Source organism: Equus caballus, chromosome 7 (assembly GCF_041296265.1).
Source record: "Equus caballus isolate H_3958 breed thoroughbred chromosome 7, TB-T2T, whole genome shotgun sequence".
Taxonomy (NCBI): Eukaryota; Metazoa; Chordata; class Mammalia; order Perissodactyla; family Equidae; genus Equus; species Equus caballus.
In genome coordinates, this window is record NC_091690.1 from 25,940,493 (window position 1) to 25,960,675 (window position 20,183).

Genomic DNA, 20,183 nt, shown 5'->3' on the forward strand with positions numbered 1-20,183 from the left:
AAGATGGAGTTTCCCTATGGGCCTAGGAGTGACCAAAGAGAAGCCGCTGCCCGCTGCCCCCGGCCCCCTCCCCCCTTAGGATGTCGACCCTGCTTACCTTGTAATCTAGTTCTCGTGGGCGGGAGCTCCTCTGCTCCCGCACTCGTCCGGGTGCTCAGGAAATGTTTGTGGAATGAGCTGCTTTTCGGAAAGTGCTTCTATTAATGTTGTGCATCCCGAGTAGCGCCTTGCTGTGGCCTAGGCCGACAGGTGCAACCTACCTGCATCCTGCACACAGCCTGCCCTCTTCTCGGGCCTTCCATCCCCTCCCAGTTCCTCCTCTCAGCTGCAGGGGAGCAGCAAGTCTCAGACTCATCTTCCTTCCAGATTCCTGACCCACAGCTCAGCCTTGACTTGGGGCGCTGAACTCAGGGACTCCCCTCTGTACTTTTGAGGTGCGCTTCTTTTTCACCAGGGGTTCTGGCGTGGTGGAGGGAGGAGGGAGACCATGAACTTTATGCTCCTGGGCTTCTGCAGTCTCCCGGCTCTTTCCCTCTCCCCTGCCTATCCAACCCTTCACATTCTTGGAGGCCCAGCCCACACGCTCTTGACCCTCCGGTCAGAAACCGCCCCTCTGCACACCTGCGCATAGGCGGGGTTCCTTCCACCTGGCAATCTGCTGTCTCCCCGACACCAGGTGAAGGATGTGGGGGGGGCCCTCTCCTGATTCTCTTTGGCTGAGCCCCATTCCCCCTCCTCCATGAGCCCCTTTCACCTCTCTGACCTCCAGTGACCTCTCCCTACTGCCTTGGGCCTCACCTTGCCCTAACAGTCAGCCCAGAACTTCAGGCTCTGACCCGACCCCAGGGGGTATATAATCTCTTCTGCCCCTCCCAGCTTGTAGGCCCCTCTTACATAACTTAACTCCTCACTAGAGGTTTGCATAGCTCCATTCCCTTGGCCACACTCTATTTCCCTGGAGGAGAGAAGGCAGTAGACGCGGGCCCCCAGACCAGACTCTGCAGACCTCTCATCAAGGTTGCCGCATTTTATAGATAAGGAAACTGGCTCAGAGGGGTTTAGGAGCGTGCACAAAGTCACACAGCTGGTCCCGTTTAGGGCCCAGCGCAGATCTTAGGACAGAACAGGTGCTGAAGACTGCACCTTGGCTAATGGAGAGGGTTTTAAAAAGTTTAACTGCTGCGCCAAAGCCGGGCTTCTCAAAGTTTCCACGGGAGACAGAGGCCTGGCAGAGGGGCCTCTCCTCCCTCACTCCCCACTGGCCCTCGCCAGATGGGAAAAAAGCCACCACGTAGAAACATAACCTTTATTGCACACGGCGCTGGGTCTTTTTTCATAGAAAAAGGTATTAACACATAAGCATCTGCAAATTGAAGCAACTCCTGGTTTTCTGGGAACAGTAAAATCGCATGCAGTGTTCTCTGAGTTGGGATTTCGGTCTTGGTCAAAACCACCTAGATTGGAGGGAGGGTGAGGAGGAGGGAAAAACTGCTGGGTCTTTGTGCCTCTGTCTCAAAATCCGGCGAGAGAAATATATAGATACAGAGCTTGTCGACGTGTTCCGCGCTCTCTATATATGTATAAATCTCTGCACGCGTATTTTGTGGGGTGGGGGTGGGGTTTACTTGTACTGTCAAATTCATTGTGCCCTGGCTTCATGGAGAAGAAGAAAATAGTTTCATTTGTACAAAAGAGTTCTATGTACAAGCGTTCATGACTCGGGGGTTTTCTTTTCGTTGTTGGTTGGTTTTCGTCTGTCAGTTTAATATAAATAATGCAGGAAAACAGCCAAGTTGGGTGTGAGGGCTGGAGGTGCAGCCGGGTCCACGCAAAGGCTGTTCTCCTCGCTGCGCCCCTACACCAGGGTGTAGGATTTGGAGTAAGCCCCAGCCCCCTGCTTCTGAGACCTCCCTACCCCCGACGTGCTCATCTCGAGAAGTGAGTCCCTGGAGCCCCCCATTTTGGTGTGTGGGCCCCCGGCCCGCGGAGGCTCTGTGCTGGGGGCCGGAGGGGCAGCACTAGGGGCCGCGGGGGGCTCGGCAGGGGTGGGGCCGGGTGCTGGGGGGGCCGTGCCGGCGGGGGGTGCTGGCATGGCCAGAGTCCTCTGAGGTAAGGTGGCTGTGGAGGCGGCAGCGGGGGCCCCTGGGTGCGGGAGGCCCAAGGGCTTGCTGGCAGGGTCCAGGGTCAGGTGGCGGGCCTGGGTGTGGTAGGTTCGAGCCAGGTTCCGGATGGAGGCCTCGCGGGGTGGGACCACGGGACAGGGCTCGCGCCCATCTGCCTTCCGGAAGAAGGCCTCCGACTTGGCATACAGGGGCAGGTTACAGTAGTCACCTGGAATCACAGAAGCAGAGGACGTCAGGAGCAGGGGCCTCTGGGGACCAGCTGGTTCACCCTTCCCCTCCCCTTCAATCTAGCATAGCAGCCCCTGCACAGGATGGGCAAGGAGCATCCGGGAAAGATCAGTTACTTGACCTCTCTGAGCCTTAGTTTCCTTACCTGTGAAGTGGGGATAATCCCATTTCCCTACAGGACTCCTGTGAGTAGCAAATGAGATAAAGCATGGAAAGGGGCCGGCACGTATAGTAGTTGCTCAATAAACTGACACTTATTGTTAAATGCTCACTACAGCTGGTCAGCTTCAGCTGGTGGAGAGCTCACTTCTCGAGACAAAGACTTCCTAAGAGCTCTGGCCCTTAGAAAGCTTTTCTTTACCCTGAGGAGGAAAGGACTATCACTCCCTGTCACTTCCGTGCATCGAGGCTGATTTTGTCCTCAGGAACCACAGAGAAGGCCTCCCCCTCTTTCCCAGGGCAGCCGTTCACATATCTGAAGTCAGCTACATTTCCCCACCCCTGTCCTTGGTCCCCTCTTGTCCAGGAGATGAACAATGTTAGACCATATCAGTTTTTTTGAGGAAGATTAGCCGTGAGCTAACATCTGCCGCCAATCCTCCTCTTTTTGCTGAGGAAGACTGGCCCTGAGCTAACATCTGTGCCCATCTTCCTCTATTTTATGTGGGATGCCTGCCACAGCATGGCTTAACAAGTGGTGCATAGGTCCGTACCTGGGATCTGAACTGGCGAACCCTGAACCGCCGAAGCGGAACGTGCACACTTAACTGCTGTGCCACCGGGCCGGCCCCCCTAGTTTCTTAACCTGCCTCCCTATGACAGGCCTCTGGGGCCTCCATATCCTGATTCCCTCGGCTCTGTGAGCACCCTTGCCTGTGAAGGCACCTCTGTCCTTCCGACTCGCCCAGACACTTTCCTTAGATGACGTCATTTGGTCCCCACAGCACCCTGGAGAGGTTAATACCTGCCCACATTTTGCAAGTGAGGAAACTGAGGTTCAGAGAAATTAAGTAATTTGCCTAAATTCACACAGCTAGAAGGGCGGGGGTGTCATTCAGCGCTGCCAGCCTCCAAAGTCCTTGTACTTTCCCTTACCCAGGGCTCTTTTCTAGATGGCCCCGAGCCCCCATGGCTACTTAGCAAGGCCAGTACCGAGCAGACCAGACTACATGGTTTGACAGCTGGGCCTTGTACACTGCGGCCCCCATGTCTGCTGATGGATTCCCCCTTGCATGCCCCCTGGTGATCCTGGACCTGCCCCGCCAACCCCGAAGGCCAGGCCCCTGGAGTCAGGCGGTTCCAGTCAGGCTAGGTCACTCCCCACCATGAGATTTGGCCACCATGAGTCGGGCTTCCAGGATTGTTCCTTTGGGTCTGGATTAAGTTCAAACAGCATTGAGACCAAAGGCCATTGGGCAGCTGACCCTATAAACGGTCTCTTTCCATCCTGGCATAACTTCAGATTAAGGGAGTAATCACTACTTAATAAGAACCTACTATGTGCCAGGCATGCATAGCATTTTTCTAATGCTTATCACGACAACACAGAGTATATGCTATTATTTGCATTTTACAAATGAGAAAATTAAGGCCAGAGAGGTTAAATGACTTGCCCAAGGCCACAGAGATATTAAGAGGTTGACCCAGGATGTGGACCCTGGTTGGCTTGCTCCCAAGTCCTTGCTCTTTGCACTGCCCTACACTGCCCAGGAGCCAAGCTGGGCTGGCAGGATCCAGGTGCTGTCAGGGCTAGGTCTAGCCAGGGGAAGTGGTCCTAGCACTCACTCTTGTTGGCCCGGTGAGGGATGGGCACAGCCACGTTTTTGCCCCGGTCGGCATCCTGGGGCTTGGGTGGGGAGGAGGTGAAGCGGCAGATGCCAGGCTCGGAGGGGGTGCTCATGGACGTCATGCTGTCAGCGTTCTCATTGGTGCCCGTGGTCATCTGGTCGGAGGAGCTGTCCGAGATGAAGCACTCGGTGATCTCAAACTTGGCGTGCTGCAGCTGCTCCTCCAGCTTGGCATGCTCATAGGCCCGGGCCAGCTCCTCGTAGGTGGAAGAGGCGCTTTCGGTGGACACCATGCTGTTCCGTCCTTTGTCTGGGGAGATGGAGGGCATGGAGTTAAGAAGAAATCAGTGGGTTGTGGGGAGAAGGGTGTAAATGAGACGAGGCTGAGCAGTTGCCCTACCCCTAAAGCCAGCAGCTGTCTGAGACCCTGGCCATGGAGTGAACTGGGCTCAGAAGACCCTGCAAAGGTGGCAGTGGTGGGAGAAGTGGGGTCTTTGGCTAATGAAGGGCAGAACATCTTTCATTCTTGAACATAAGCAACCACCCCCTGGAACACTCAGCCCTTTCTTCCTCCAACAAATGTCAGATGTTCCATTTTTTCTGACACCTTTTGAGAGAACAAAATGAAATCCTTGGCCAAGCAGAGCTCAGTGAGGTCAAGCATTTTTGTCATAGCCACACAGTAAGTCAGTAGCCACTGGAAATGAAACTGACTTGTGCCTTGGACTCCACGAGCTGGTGGGTAGGAGTTGGGAAAATGGAAGGTAGAACTGATGATGGCGGGGACTGGAGGAGACTGAGCATGATGTAGGCAGGGCCTTGGGCTCACCTGTGTCCTGGGAGAGGCTCGCACTATAGCTGTCACTCTCAGTGACAGTGACACCATGCTGGGAGCCCACAGTGCGCCAGTCGGAGGTGAGGGTGCGGGCGGGTGTGGAGGCCTGGCACTTGGTCAAAGTCCACTGGCTTGAGTACCGGTTCCGGGTACTATGGGCTGACTTCACATTCTTCCTGGACACTGGATCTACACAGAGGAAGCAAGAGCTAGCACCCTACAACCAAGGGCATTCAGGCTTGGGCAGCTGGCACTTACCAGAAAGGGCAGTGGGGAGCAAGGGAGGAGGCAGAAGCAGCCACAGAAACCCCCTTGGGAATGCTGAGCATGCGGCCATTCCTGACCATATAGCTGGTCCCGGAGGAGCCAGCTCATTGACAATGCACCTGGTTGTGTCAACAGTGTCAAGGCATGGGGGCAGCGGTGGCATCCTGCTCCTCCCCACTCACCCCATCTTTTCTTTCACCCTGGGGAAGAATATCACCTCCTCTCCTGCTGCCTCCTGACTGGCCATTCATTCCCTACAGTCCTTGATGTGTTCTATTCTTACGTCCAGACTCACAGTGCTAGAGGCAGACGGCCTTTGGAGAGTAAGAACACCCAACCCTCTCAAATTTCTAGGTAAGGAAACTGAGGCCCACAGAGATAAAGTTATCGATATGCCCAAGGTCACAGTTAGTAAGTCTGCAGTCAAGGTCTCCAGACTAACTCCAGTGCTCTTTCCATTCTTCTATGCTGCTCCTCCCTCCCTTTTTGTTCTTTTATCACCTGTGCCCCATGCTGTGCCCAAGACATCATGTGTGGGTGGAGGGCTGGCTCCCTGGGGATAATGCATACTGGTGCCTGGCCGGATGTCAGACATGTCGATGAGGGGTCCTGAGCTCTGGATGAGGGCTGGGTGGTGCAGGGAAACACCGGTGCAGAAACTCTGAGGGTTGACAGCTTGGCTGAACTCAGCGTCTGTCACAGGGATGGTGGCTTTGTCATCTCCTGGGGGAAGAAGGACAATCAGTAGGAGTCTTTCCCTTTGGATTTCCCAAATTTCTCCTTGTCTTTATCCAAGCTTGAGACCCAGAAAGGCGATGATAACTCTTCTCATTCGACAGAGGAGGAAACTTAGCTCTTGAGAGAAGCTGCAGTGAGTTCCGAGGTTGTTGGGTTGTTGCTAGAACCCTAGGCACTGCCGTAGGGCTGGTGGTTGCCCTCCATGGATTGTGGCCTGGGGAAGCACACTCGGAACAGGACAGAGAGCTCACGGCACCTGTTACTCACCCAACTGCTTGATGCCCTCCTTGTCCTCAATGAGCAGCTGGACCCTGGGGATGTCAATGTGTAGCCGCGGGCCCTGGGGTGGCCCCTTTACAGGGGTGTCAAAACTTCGGTTGTTCTTGCTGTGGGGAGAAGGGCTGGAAGTGGGTGATTCAGCAGCCATAGAGGTTGGGGGAGGGTTTTTTTCTGGACAGTGGGGTCTTAGAAGTCTGTTCTCTGCAGTGGGGGGAGGGAGAGGGAAGAAGAAAGGAAGCAGCTATGTGACGCTCACCTTATCAACATTTCTGCCAAACTCTTTGCATCTGCAAAACAGTAGAGAGAGGGGACTAGGTGAGGATGGAGTCTGAGCAGGATGAGAACTGGAAAAGGCATGGGAAACAAGTTAGGAGAATTCCCTAAAATGGAGCTAAGGCTGGTCTTCTGGGAAGAGGAGGGAGAAACATAAGGACCTCTAAAATAGTCCAAAACTTGATCAGGTCTCCCTGCTCCCAACTCAAGATTTGGCGGAGGTCTGTTTTCCTCTCCTCAGATTTTTATCTAACAGGGAGGTCCTTCCCAAAGGAGAGGCTATATAAAGGGTTCCATCTGCTTCCTGAATTGACTCTAATTAAACAAGACATCATAGCAGGCTGGAAATGGGCATCAGTGGAGGGTCTATCCTCAGTTATCTGTTGGGGAGAGGAGAGAGTGGAGGATGAAGTTGAGGTGGTCAATGAGCAGCCCTAGATGACTATCAACTAAGAGGCTTCATTTCCTCCTCTAGGGCAGCTTCCTCCAAAAGCCCATTGGTGGATTTTGGGGTCCCTGCTTTGTCTTCAGAGGAGCATTGAATAGGATCAGGATTCTTAGGTTAGGAATTAACAACAGAAGGAAGAGAAGCAAAGGGCCTAGTTAATGTTAGACCTCTTGTAGCTGAGAATGATGTGTCAGAGTAAATCTAGCTGCATGCCTGCATCCAACCATCCACCCACCCATCCGTCCATTCATCCATCATCCACCCATTCAACTATCATCCATTCATCTGTCATCTACCCATTCAATTATCCATCCATCCATCCATCTATCCATTGATCCAACCATCCATCCATTCAACCATCAACCCATCCAATCATCTATCCAACCATTCATTCAATTATCCATTCAGTCAATTATCCATTCATCTAATCATCCATTCACCTGTCCATACAACCATACAATCACCTGTCCATCTTATCACCCATTTTCCCATCCAAATATTCATCCGTCCATCTATCCATCCCTCCATCCATCCAAGTATCCATTCAACTATCTATCCATCTATCTAACCATTTATACAATCATCTATTATCTATCCATTCAACTATCCATCTATCTATCCATTGATCCAACCATTCATCCATTCAACCATCAATCCATCCAACCATCTAATTATCCCTCCAACCATCCATATGTCTATCCATCTATCCATTGATAGATTGATCAATTGATCAGTCCATCCATTCATCCATCCACTTACCCATCGAATCATCCGTCAAACTATCTATCCAACCATCCATCCATCCATCCACCCATCCATCCATTCATCCATTCATCCATTCATCCACTCCTCCATCTATCTATCACTACAACCACCTATCCATCCAATCCTCTGTCCATCAACTAGGCCCTGAGCAAAATGAGGTAAATCAGACCCATTCATGCCAGTCTATAGGGTCAGGTATTGGGACAGGGGATGATATTCACAATATTTAACATCTGACATGGCATGGAAACTGCTCAGACAGAACTAAGCAAGGTCCTAGAGACCATCTATAGGTCTACTCTTTAGTGGCTGGGTCCTAGGAAAGTCACAGGGATCCTGTGTGAGAGAATGGAGCATCCAGGGTGGAAGGGAGCAACATCTTTTTACCAGCCAACATGGCTTTACCATATTGGTAAATATGGCTTTACCAGTGTGGACCAATATGGCTTTACCAGTGTGGACCTCTAAAGGTCAGCCCTGGTTAGGGCAGACACAAAGTCCTGGGGCATAGAGGAGGAAGCAGTGAACAATTAAGGTTTCAGAAAGTTGGAATGGCAGCTTTCCCTTCAAGGGGACGCAGGCACTCTCTCTTGTCCAGATGGTGCTGTGAGCCAATGAAAGGTGGCCAGTGTAGCTGAGGGTCAACACTCCCTCCCGGGAAGCCCATAGGAAACTTGCCCACCTCGGAGCCGCTTCAGTCGCTTCTCCTTCCTCTTCTTGCGCACGATGAAGAGCAGTGCCACCCCCAGCGTGGCCAGGATGACCGGGCAGCCAATGGTGAACAGCTTCTTGACGTCATCCCCCTCACCTTGAGCAGACTTGATGGGAGGGATGGTGCCTGAATGGGGGTGAAGAAGAAAGTCAGATGTCCCTTATGAGTCGGGTGCTGTGCAGAGTCCCCTGGGTGGGGTAGCATTTCAACCTCTCCTGCTGCCCTTGGTCTCACTCTGACCTTCACTTCCTGGCACAGAGCCCTGACCCTCTCATCCTCCAAATTCTGGTCCCATCAGGACGGCCATAAACAGTTGTATAGTTTTCACACTGATGATATGAATGACTTCCTGGGTCTGTTCTAGAATTACCCTGAAGTCTCTCAGAGAGAGTCCCTTGCCTGTTGGAGCCCAGTGTTCATTTCTAGAGGGCAGACCGATAGGCTTAGCTTCTCCCATCCAGCTGGTGAAGTGGTGGGTGGACGGTGAGAATCACGGTAGAGAGAAGTCAGGGCAGAGCGATCCTGGGTTCTCTTCCCCAGATGGGGACAAAAACCACTCAACACCCTGCCTTTTCTCTCTGCTCCCACTCCTATGGGCGATGTCTGCTAACCTTGGGTGCCTGAAAGGAGGCAGGAAGTTCTGCTGACACAGCCCTCTGCCAAGCCCTGATCTTTGCCTCTTTCAAAGCCTCATCTAAGTGTCATCTCCTTCAGGAAGCCTTCCTTGTTTGAGCCGATCTGCTTCTGATACCACTTTTATTCTGTTTCCTTAACACATAGGTAGACTTAAAATGTGGCTGTGACAACTGGTCCCTATGAATTCAGCCTGCTATCTGCCTTTAATGTGTGTGTGTGTAAGTATGTATATGCATGTGTGTATGTGTGCATGTATGAGTGCACAGGTGTGCATGTGAGTGTGTGCACGTGTCCCCACATGGCAGACACCAGTTAGCGCTCGCCAAACATCCATGTGCTCGTTTACATTTCCCAGACTCCCTAGCAGTTAGATTAGAATCACGTGACTAGTTCTGGACAAGAGTGTGAATAGCAGTGATGAGCATCACCTCCTGGCCAAGGCAGTTCAGAACTGGTGTGCTTTTCTCTCTCTCTTCTTGGTGACCTTGGAGGCTGCATGTTCAAGATGGCATAGCTCAAAGATGGTGGCCAGCCAACCTTCCCAAGACTTTGTGAGAGCAAGAAGCAAATCTTTTTTGGGTTAAGCCGCGGCGCTTTCCATGTCATTGCTTTATCTGTCATTGCAGCATAGGCTCGTCCACCCTGGCTAACGTACTATATGAGCAGAGGGTTCCTAGAGGGCAGGGCCTCAACTGCATCCCTACCTCCCTCTCCATCTCTCTGAAGCAATGGAGAGCAAGGATGGCACCTTCGAAGACCCTCTATCTGTGGTGTTACTGACCTGTTTGTCTGTCTGTCTGTCTGTCTGTATGGGCCACTGGTGCGCCTGCCCATTTAGCTGCCTGCCTACGAATCTGCTGCTCCCTTTGTCTGCCCCTGTGCCTGCCGATTCACCTGTCTGCCAGCCTTTTGCCCTGACTGTGGTCCTGCCTATGTTTCTATTTGTTTGTCATCTCTTCATGTGCCTGCCTCTCTGCCTGCTTGCTTCCCTGGCAACACCGTGCTCCAGCCTCTGTGCTGCCCCCTCCCACCCTTTCCGACTCACTGCCGTCATAGTCCAGGGTGGCGAACTGGGCAGTCTCGTTGCCGCAGCCGGCGCTGTTGCAGGCCCTCATGCGCAGCTCGTACCATGTGGCCTCTCGCAGTTCGGTTAGAAACACCTCCCCGGAGCTGTTGGCCCGGAGGCCCTGCCAGGCCCAGGTGCCCTTGGGCCGGTACTCCAGGACGATGGCTGTGATAGGGCAGCCCCCATTGTTCCAGCCCTGCAGGTTAAGCCGAGCATGCGTGGAGTTGATGTGGGTGAAGAGGTGCTGGTCTTTGCTGAAGGAGGGCTCTGGGGGCCAGAGGAAGAGAAAGGTTAGAGAGACTGAGGGGGAGGAGGATGCCTTCCTCTGGGCTGGGAAGGGTTTCCGTGGGGCTGCTGGGACTGCAGGAGCTCTGGGGGATGAGCGATTGGCACAGATGGGTGTAGGGATGCCCCAGGGGACAGAGGAGGAGGAAGGGGAGGAGGAGAAGAGAGAAAGACCTGGAGTGAAGGCCTCAGCAAAGGAGGAAGAGAGATGTGGGTAGAAGGAAGAGGAATGATACCCATCTGCCACCCCCAGGAGCGAAGTGGGACCTGTTTCTCCTACTGAGACATTCTACTAGACATTCGTCCAGATGCTGTAGTGACGGGAACTAAGTGTGTCTTCCTCCAGTCTCCACGCTCCCCCGTACCCTCCTGCCCTATCCCAGCCATCTTCCATCCCCATGTCGGGGGCTCCTCTTGCCGACTCCTCCTCCCTGGGCCCATCTCTCCCCAAACCCTCATCGCCGGGCCTCACCCCGCCCATGGGTCTTGGCCTCGATGATCTCGCTGATGCGCCCAGAGCCCACACTGTTCTTGGCTGCCAGCTTCACCTTGTACCACGTGCCACATTTGAGGCTGTCCAGCTTGAAGGAGCGCTCGCTGGAGCTGATGAACACGTCCTTCCACTCCTCGCTGTTGTCCACTGAGTACTGCAGCACGAAGCCTGTCGGGGAGGTTGGCCTGGCTCAGGGAGGGCAGGGCGGGGCCTGGGACACCCTAACAGGTATCATGGGGGCTGGGCTCCAGGCAGGGGGCAGAGTGGGGCCTTTGGTCATTGGGAGGGGGCAGGTGCAGATTAGATGCAAAACTGGAAGGACCTTGGGTGAGTTTTACTGTTCTCTCTCTCTTTAGCTCTCGCTTTAGGGTTTAGAAGCCAAGATGGGGAGGGGAGCAGAAACCAGAACTATGAGGCTTAGAAGGAATCCTATTTAGAGCCTACTAGTCCGTGTGCAGTCCTCTGACAGGAGCATCAGCTACCAGATCCCTGGTGATTCACATGCATATTCAAGTTTGAGAAGTGCTATCTAGTACCTCTGTCTACTTTTACAGGTTTGGAAACTGAGGCCCAGAGAAGTAAACAGACTTCTTCAGGTTTGCACAGCTCCCCAGTGGCAAGGGTGGTGGGCGTTCTAAAACCCAAACTCTAGGCCTGTATATTTTCCATGGCACTTGGGTACCTTCCTTGTGGTCTGAGTCACCCCCCGCCCCCATCACTTCCTGGGTGTTGTGGGAACAAGTGGTGGGAGTGGGTGAAACCCTTCCCTTGCCCCTGGGCCCAGAATTCCTTCCCTCCTCTCCCCCTCCTCATCCAGACCCCTCTCACCTCGGATGGAGCTGCCCCCATTGTCACCTGGAATCCAGGTCAGGGTGATAGACGAAGCGGAGGTTTTAGAGACAGTGAGGCGGGGCTGGTCCGGGGGCACTGCGAGGGAAAGCCACCAGCCCTCACCACAAAGTGTTAACCTCTGGGGACGTGGGGACGTGGGATGAGGGCAAGGGACTGGCTTTGCCCCACCAGGTGCATCCCCCACTCCTGCTCACTCTCTCCACCCCTCCTGCCTCCTCTTCCGTTTGGCATCTCTGTTCCACTGAGGTTCTGTCTCCCCAGTGGTTGGTCTTTTTCTTCCATTTAACAACCCTTGCTTTTACATGATGCAATTCCTACCCCTTCTCCGTTCCTGTCCCCCCGACTCCCCTGAGCCCCACCTGCCTCGTGGGGTCTCACCTTGCACCAGAAGGTTGACGATGATGGTGTCGAAGCCCCCGGTGTTGGTGGCCGTGCAGGTGTAGTAGCCCGAGTCCTCGGCCTTCACAGCACGCAGCAGCAACGTGCCATTGGTATGGATGAGCCGGTGCCCATCCATAGACACCGGGATGGCCGAGTCTTCACTGCGGGGGACAGGGGTTGGGGATGGGTTACGGCAAGCAGCCCTCCTCCTGGGGCCTCCCCCAGGTCTGTAGGCAAATAGAGCCGGGAGCAGAAGGAGGGTTGCTAGAGGACCCTGGATTCTTGGATATTTATTAAGCATTTACTGGGGATATCCGGTAACCATGGCCTCTTCAACCACCCAGGAAGGGAGCTTCTGGGCTCCCAACAGAGGAGGCCAGGGAGGCCAGGCCTGCTTGTGAGAGTGGTAACCATGTACCCGGCAGGGCCTCCCTAGGGGGAGGTGAGTGAGTAGGCTGGAAGGGAGCAACATCCGATTCTCTTCTTCATGGCTCTTCTATTATGCCCATCTCTGGGGGTCACCCATCCCTCCAGGGGCCTGCACGCACCTGTCTTTGGTCCACTTCACAGCAGGGGCTGGATCTCCCACTGAATTGCAAGGCAGCCGGACATCTTTCATCCAGGGTGTTGTCACAGTGCCGCCAAATGAGATGATCTTCGCTGGGGCTACAGGGAAGGGAGGATGAGGTTCTCCCCACTTCTACCCCAACACTGCCCGGGCCCACCTTCCTCAGGGTTCCCGAATTTACAATTCAAATCACCCCTCCCCTACCTGACCTCCACCTTGGGTTTGGGGAGGTGGTGGGTGCAGGGAACTTCAGCTGGGAGTCACTGATGCAACCAACACTTAGCCAACACCAGTCATGGGCCAGGTATCAAATGAGCCCGTGAGGACTCACAAAATGCATAAGATCTATTCCCTGTGCTCAAGTTGCTCACTGTCCGAGGGGGAGACAGGTACTTAAAAGTGTCATTACAGGGTGAAAAGCACAAAGGTAGGGGCGGGTAAAAGTAACCACGGGAACACAAAGATGGAGGGATGAACTCTGCCCCTCAGGGAGTGGTGGAGGTGATGGCTGAAGAAGCTTCTGGAATTGGAAGATCTGACTTGAATCTTGAAGGTTAAGAGGAAATTCCGTCCGCAGAGAAGGAAAGGCATGTCAGGAGAAGGGGACAACACTGAGTAGAGGCCTGGAGGCTGGAAGCACACGGCAAGTGTGAGGGTCTGCGAACACTTTGGGGTGACCCAACCCCAGGGTGAGTGAAGGGGGAAGGGCAGGGCTGGAGCCACCGGTGAGCAAGAGCAGAGGCCCAAGGGCTCCGCTGCCACAAGAGGCTGGACGTCCTCTTGAGGTCAGGAGGAGCCCCTGGAGCCTTACAAGTAAGTGGTGCTATGTTCACAGTAGAGTTTTAGATAAATCCTTGGCTGCTTGCGGAGGATGGTTTGGTGGAGATGATCCTGACGGACGCCGACCAGTGACAAGATGGTGGCCAGAGTGCAGGCTGGAGGTGATGTATGACAGTGGATGGGGGGAGGTTAGGGCTCATGAAGGGCTCAGGGGAACAGCTGCCAGGACTTGGGGTCTGACTGTTTCTGGGAAGAGATAGAGGGGGAGGTGAGGATGACAGCTGGGCCAACCGGGGGTGGGGATGGTGCTCTCACAGAGACAAGGCTCATGGAGGAGGAGCGGGTAGGCAGGAGACACCGGAAGACTTGGCCTCATGTTGAACCTGGGGGACTCCCATGCTGGGTAGCTAGGAAGCAGCTGGATATACACGTTCTGGAGCATAAGAGAGATGGCTGGACTGCAGACACTGACGTGGGAGTCAGCGGCAGAGTGACTGAGGTCACCAGGGCGGGATGTAGATTGACAGAGGAGTGGCACAGCCCCGGGGTCAAACACAGATAGGCACAGAGGAGAAAGGAGAGTCCCGAGGGAGAGAGGAGCACAGCAGCATCGCAGCAAGCACAGGAGGCAAAGGGGTCAGGATCCAGTGAGAAGGGACTCGGGTCAGGCTCTTGAGAGAGCGCTAGGCCCAGAGGCACAGGGGTTAGATTAACCACGCGACCAGGCGCTTCAGAGGCCAGAGTGGGCCCCTGTCGGGGGAAGGAAGACAGGAGGCAGTTGAGGAAGCAGCGTGTAGAGGCCCGGGTGCAGGAAATGGTGGTGCCTCTCCTGTGAAGGCCGTGCCCGGCCACGGGGCTTGGAGAGTCGGGGAGGTCTGGAGGGGCTGCTATGGGCAGTGACGACTGCCTGGTGGCCAGAGGGACTTGGATCTAAGCAGAGGGGCCCAAGGTAAGATGGCCTCCACCAGGGGCAGAGAGACGTCTCAGGGGCCTTGGGGATCGTGCCAGGATCTCTAGGGACCTGGTTCTACACCTGGTTCTGCCACGTGGCTGGGGCTGGCTCCCTGAACCTCTCTGTGTCTTGGTATGTGTGTGTGATTGTGTGTGAGAGAATGTGTATGTGTGAATGAGTGTGTGCGTGTGTACATGAGTGTCAGTATGTGTGAGAGAATGTATATGTGTATGTGTGAGCGAGTGTGTGCATGTGTGAGAGAATGTGTATGTGTGAGTGAGTGTATGTGAGTGTCTGGATGTGTGTGTGCATGTGTGTGAGTGTGTATGTGAGTGTATGTGTGAGAGAATGTATGTGTAGAGAGTGTGAGTGAGCGTGTGTGTGAGAGTGTATGTGTGAGAGAATGTGTGTGTGAGTGGGTGTGTGAGAGTGTATGTGTGAGAGAATGTGTGTGTGAGTGGGTGTGTGAGAGTATGTGTGAGAGAGTGGGTGTGTGAGTGGGTGTGTGAGTGTATGTGTGAGAGAATGTGTGTGTGAGTGGGTGTGTGAGTGGGTGTGTGTGAGAGAATGTGTGAGTGAGCGTGTGTGTGAGTGGGTGTGTGTGAGAGAATGTGTGAGAGAATGTGTGTGTGAGTGGGTGTGTGAGAGAATGTGTGAGTGAGCGTGTGTGTGAGTGGGTGTGTGTGAGAGAATGTGTGAGAGAATGTGTGTGTGAGAGAATGTGTGAGTGGGTGTGTGAGTGGGTGTGTGAGAGAATGTGTGAGTGAGTGTGTGTGTGAGTGGGTGTGTGTGGGGAGAGAGGACAGGGCGCTTGTCTGTCCTACCTCACAGGGCTGCTGTGAGGACAGAAGGGGAAGACGTGTGACCGTGTTCTGGGAAGTGCAAAGCCTCTGGGAGGGTTCTATTTAACACCCACAGGGAAGAGGCGAGCCTTCTGCTGAGCCCCCAGGCCCTTGGACCCGGCTCTGGGCAGTGCCAGCTGTCCCGGGAGGACGGGAGGCTCCAGGACCCTTCCCTCCTGAAGGAGATGAGTTCAGGAGAAGGGGATGGTCGTGCCCCTGGGAGGAAGGATGGGGACCAGGAGAGATAAGAAACTACCAGAAGAGCCACCCACAGCTCTCAGCTGTCTTTGTAGGCCATGCCACTCCTGCCTCAGAGTGCTAAACTGTACCATGGGGTGACAGACCCTACTGGCAGGGCAGGTGGAGGCCCCTGGCCACAGCAGGCCCTCAGCTGAATGCTGGCTGACTCTGAGCTGCGGCAGGGGAGGGCTGATGCCGCTCGTGTTCCAACCAAAGGAAGTTTGTCACCCCAGAAGGGTGGCCGGGCTGAGGCAGGCAACACCCCATCCGAGTCCTGGGCGCCAAGGCTAGAGAGTCAGGTGGCTGTGGGAGGAGGCAGGGCCAAGAGGAAGTGCCCAGGGAGGCCTGGAGTCAAAGCAGACGAGCTGAACTCACGGGCTTGTGTGGCTAATGCCCGTGCCCCAGGGTGGCACAGGGGGCCGCCGAGTGACTCTGTCCTGCTGGCTCTATCTTGATCAGGGGTTGAGGCCTCAAACTGCCATTCCCTGTAAAGTGGGGGTGCATGTGCCCCTATGCCACCCTTAAGCCCAGGTCGGGGATCCAGTGGGACACCCCCTAAGAACGACACGGTCTCATTCACCCTGTGCACAGCCTCCAGCCCAGAGCCCCCTTCAGGGTCTGCACTTTGTAAACATCCGTTCATCGACTGAATCAGCCATCAGTGGGATCGCCTCTGCCTGTGGTGTCCGGGCTTTGGAATGAGGGGGCTCCCCGCGCAGCTCTCTGCTCGGTGGAAGCAGGGTACCCCCATCCCCCAGCCCCCTCTGGAGGAGCTGTGCACTGGGACGGAGGCTCCCCTGTGGGCTGGGGGTGGGGCTAACTCGCCCTTCTTTCAGCCCTGGAGTAGAGTTAGGAGGGGGGATGAGGGTGCACCATGCCCTCCGCCCCGAGGGTAGTGGGGCTGCCTCGAGCCTGCTATGTGGCTGTCTGGGAGTCAGGGGGCAGCAGAGGCCCAGTCTTGGTGGCTGCAGGAGGGAGGCAGGTGGCTGGCCAGCTCTTTGCAGCCAGGGCACAGACAGGGTAGAGGGGAGACATCCCCTATTCCCCTATTCGGGGAGAACCAGAATTCTAGCAGGGGGCTTCCGGCAGGCAGCTTGTGCCCCAGGCTGCTCACCCTTGCCGGCAGGCTCGATGGTGACCTTCTCACTGCTGTTGCCCCGGCCGGCGGAGGTGACGGCGGCCACCCACAGCAGGTACTGCTGCCCCCGGTTTAGGTGGGCAATCCGGTAGAAGAGCTGCTCTGGACTCGTCTCGTACTCGCTGGGAGCCTGCGGGGCGGAGGCGAAGCAACACTGAGAACAGGGACCCTCGGGCCTCCAGCCTCCAACTCCAATCTTCCTGGGGACCCTGGGCTCAGAGGAGGCACTGGCCGGGTGGGGGGGCGCGGAGGCAGGATCCTGCATTTACCCTTCCTTGTTTTAGAGCAACAGCGAACAGACTTTGCACGGGGCTTGGCCCTGGGAGCTGACGGGCCTGCTCTGGGGTGTTGCTGGATCAGCCTCAGTTTACCTCTGAGTGATCCAGGCACCGGCAACTGTGGCTCCAGGCCAGGGAATGTGAGTGTTTGCAGTGAGAGGTTGAGGGAGTCAGCAGAAGGGAGGATGCAGGAAGGAGGGTCCCAGGAAAACCCCAAGAAAAGGGCGTCTCTGGGAAGCGGCTGAAGTACTGTGTTTGCCTTATTAGAGTTGTAGACAGGCTCCCCCAGCCTGTCCCCACTCAGAGTCACCTCCCAGCCCTCTGTCTAATTACCACTCCATCATTCTGTAGGTGGCACACCGGCCGGGGAGGAAGGGGCGGGAGAGGGAACTATGAAAGCTTCGCCGGGCAACACTTCATTAATGATTATTAGTGGTATAGATCACTGTATATATTTGTAGGTTATATAAATCTATAAATTTTTTTTAACCAAATGACAGTTTTGACAAGTTGCCAACAAAACAATATCGGATCCCAGTGGTTTTACCAGTTGCTTTGATGAAAAGATTATGTTGCCTTGGAAACCAGAGGCTCAGATATTGAAATGAATTTGAGAAGGCGCTTTTGATAAGCGCTAGTTTGCAGACCTCCTGTCAGCCCCTTCCCGGGTGCAGGCGGGATGGGGCTGACTTTCATTTTGTTTTATTTTTTGGTCAGCCGCGGGGAAGGGAAAGGAGGCACCAGGGCCTCTTTGAAATCAGGGTGGAAGTCGAGTGAGGGAGGGGAGCCCCTGGAACAGATGGGGGGCCCTGAGGCCAGAGGGAGCTAATAATTAGTTATCTCTGCAGTCACGGGATCTTGCACACACACGCTCACATGCACACGCTCACACGCACAAGGACATGTAGATGGAGGCATGCGCACGCTGAAGGACAGGTCTCCAGACAGACACAGGGTCACAGAGGGACATTGTCTGTGCCCCATGGGAGGGCTGAGGGGCCCAATGACATAACAGGAGAAAGCACCCTTTTGGGTCCCACCCAGGCTGTCTGCAGGGACATGTTAGGGAGAAGGCACCGCCATCCACACAATATCCAGAGATCCTGCAAATGCCTCTTCCTGCCTCCCTCATGGAGATCTGGCCTGGGCCCAGGAGGGCCCTGCTGAGGGTGGGTGCACAGCCACCCTGAGCCCTGGTAGTTGGGAAGTCCTTGGGGGCCTGAGTGCATATCTGTAGTTCATACCCATGCAGGAGGTGGGTGGGGCAGTGGCTTCAGCACCTGCCTGCCCTTCTGACTAGGTGTATGACCCAGACTGTCTCTCATGGTCCCTGGGGCCTCAGTTTTCTCCCCTGCAAACTAAGAAAGCAATACAGCTCTGCCCACCCTGTGTGGTTTCAGTGAGACCTACACGAAGCCAGGGGTGTGCAAGTTCTTTGACACTGGGACATGTTCTTCTCCTGGCTCATATTTCTGTGAGGGCAAAGGGATGTGTGTGCATGGATGGAGAAAAGTTGAGTGTACTTGCTTGTGTGTGTCAGCATGTACCCGGGTGTACATTTGTGTTTACACAGGGCAGGAAAGGTTTGGTTTCCCCTTGAAGGTATTAGCGTCTTACTCAGATCCTGGGTGTCTTCCTTATAACCTGGACTCCCCAAGAATCTCCTGAAATCACTTTCAAAACACACAACCACACTCCCAAATAAAGTTCCAGTGGATCAAAGGTTAAAAAAAAAAGGTAAAACGATGAAAGAAGAAAGTATAGGTAAATACTTATCTGTCATTCTAATTAAAAAAAAAAGGTAAAAATCATAAATGGAAATGATTGATAAATTCAAATTATATAAAAAGAAAACCTATGGTACATCAAAAGTAGAATCAAAAGGCAAGCAATGAGCTGGCAAATACTTGCAACCTATATGTGTAAAAGTGGTTATTATCCTTAACATGTAAAGAGCACTCATAAATCAATAAGAAAAAACTATGAATTACCCAAATAAAAAGTGGACAAAGGACATAAATTGACAATTCCCCAAAGATGGAATAAATAGCCAATAAACATAGGACAATAATCAGCCTAACCAGTAATCAAAGAAATATAACTTAAGACACTTAAAAAAAATCCAACTGGCAAAAATTAAAAATATATAATACCTTGGATTAGTGTGGGTGCCAAGAACAAGTATGTACTTACAATGGCTGGTGGAAGCATAAATTGGTGCCAACCTTCTGAAGGGTAATTTGCAAATGTGTATGCAAACCTTAAGAATATTCATACACTTTGCGGTCCAGGAATTCCTATAGAAATTTACCCTAAGAGAACATGCATAAAGACTTCCATGAAGGATGCTTACTGAATCATTATTTACAATGGTGAAAATCTGAAAACAGATTAAATATAGAGTAATGGGGGATCTGGTTAAATAGATTATGTACGTACAGGCATTCAAGATCATCCTTTAAAAGAAGATTTGGATGGTGTGAAAAAGTGTCTATATATATTACATGAAAAACACGGATTATATAACATTATGTAAAATTTTATTTTAATTTTGTTAAAAAAACCTAACTCTACAATATATGTAGATGAAAGACTGGAAGGCTACGTACCAAAGCATTGCCAGTGTCAATCTTTAGGGAATGAGACTACAAGTAATTTTTACTTTCCTCTCTATTCTTTTATCTATTTATAGAATTTTCTGCAATAAAATTGCATTATTTTGATAATCAGAGAACAACAACAAACGTATTAAAATGTTTGGTAAAATTTCGAACAGGACTCAGGGTGGCTCTGGCCGCCCCCAGGGCAGAACCTCCTGGGAGCCGACACCATATGCAGCTTCCTGCATCCATTCGGAGGATTCCGCACATGAGTGTTCCTACACTCCAGTATGGACGCACACACTCGGACTCACATGCATTTGCCTCCAACCCCACACTCAGATCCATGGTTTGGCACTGTCACGAATACACACATGTGGCCTCACCCCCAGCACTCACTCCTGGAGCTCTTGCATAAATGAATTTGTAAAGCAGTGGTTTGGAATTTGGAATATCTTTGCACAAAGAGATCGCATCACACGGTCACACATGGTGGTGAGGTCCCCGGGTCCCTCACTAAGCCCAGGCCCTCCCCTGCAATGTGGCTGAGCTGAAGTTCTCATCGCACTAGCAGAGCGGGCCCCTGTGTGATGCTGTGTGGAATGTCCCCAGGAGGG

At 53.4% G+C, this 20,183-nt stretch overlaps 1 protein-coding gene across 5 annotated transcripts in view; it reads right to left on the reverse strand.

Annotated features, from left to right (window-relative positions):
• Positions 1-1,292: 1,292 nt before the first annotated feature.
• DSCAML1 (DS cell adhesion molecule like 1) overlaps positions 1,293-20,183 on the reverse strand; it is a 339,853-nt gene continuing 320,962 nt past the window's right edge. For 2 of the 5 annotated variants that reach the window (XM_023644895.2, XM_070272836.1), the window contains 13 exons: positions 16,665-16,818; positions 12,717-12,834; positions 12,166-12,329; positions 11,764-11,862; positions 10,915-11,103; positions 10,137-10,424; positions 8,426-8,581; positions 6,514-6,544; positions 6,246-6,364; positions 5,811-5,963; positions 4,968-5,162; positions 4,137-4,448; positions 1,293-2,331 (listed from right to left, as the gene is read on the reverse strand). In XM_023644895.2, the coding sequence (XP_023500663.2) occupies positions 1,856-2,331; positions 4,137-4,448; positions 4,968-5,162; positions 5,811-5,963; positions 6,246-6,364; positions 6,514-6,544; positions 8,426-8,581; positions 10,137-10,424; positions 10,915-11,103; positions 11,764-11,862; positions 12,166-12,329; positions 12,717-12,834; positions 16,665-16,818 (2,454 nt within the window). In that variant the 3' untranslated portion in view covers positions 1,293-1,855. Of the gene's footprint in view, positions 2,332-4,136; positions 4,449-4,967; positions 5,163-5,810; positions 5,964-6,245; positions 6,459-6,513; positions 6,602-8,425; positions 8,582-10,136; positions 10,425-10,914; positions 11,104-11,763; positions 11,863-12,165; positions 12,330-12,716; positions 12,835-16,664; positions 16,819-20,183 lie in introns of all 5 variants that reach the window. The other 3 variants (XM_070272833.1, XM_070272834.1, XM_023644893.2) reach the window with 2 other exon arrangements.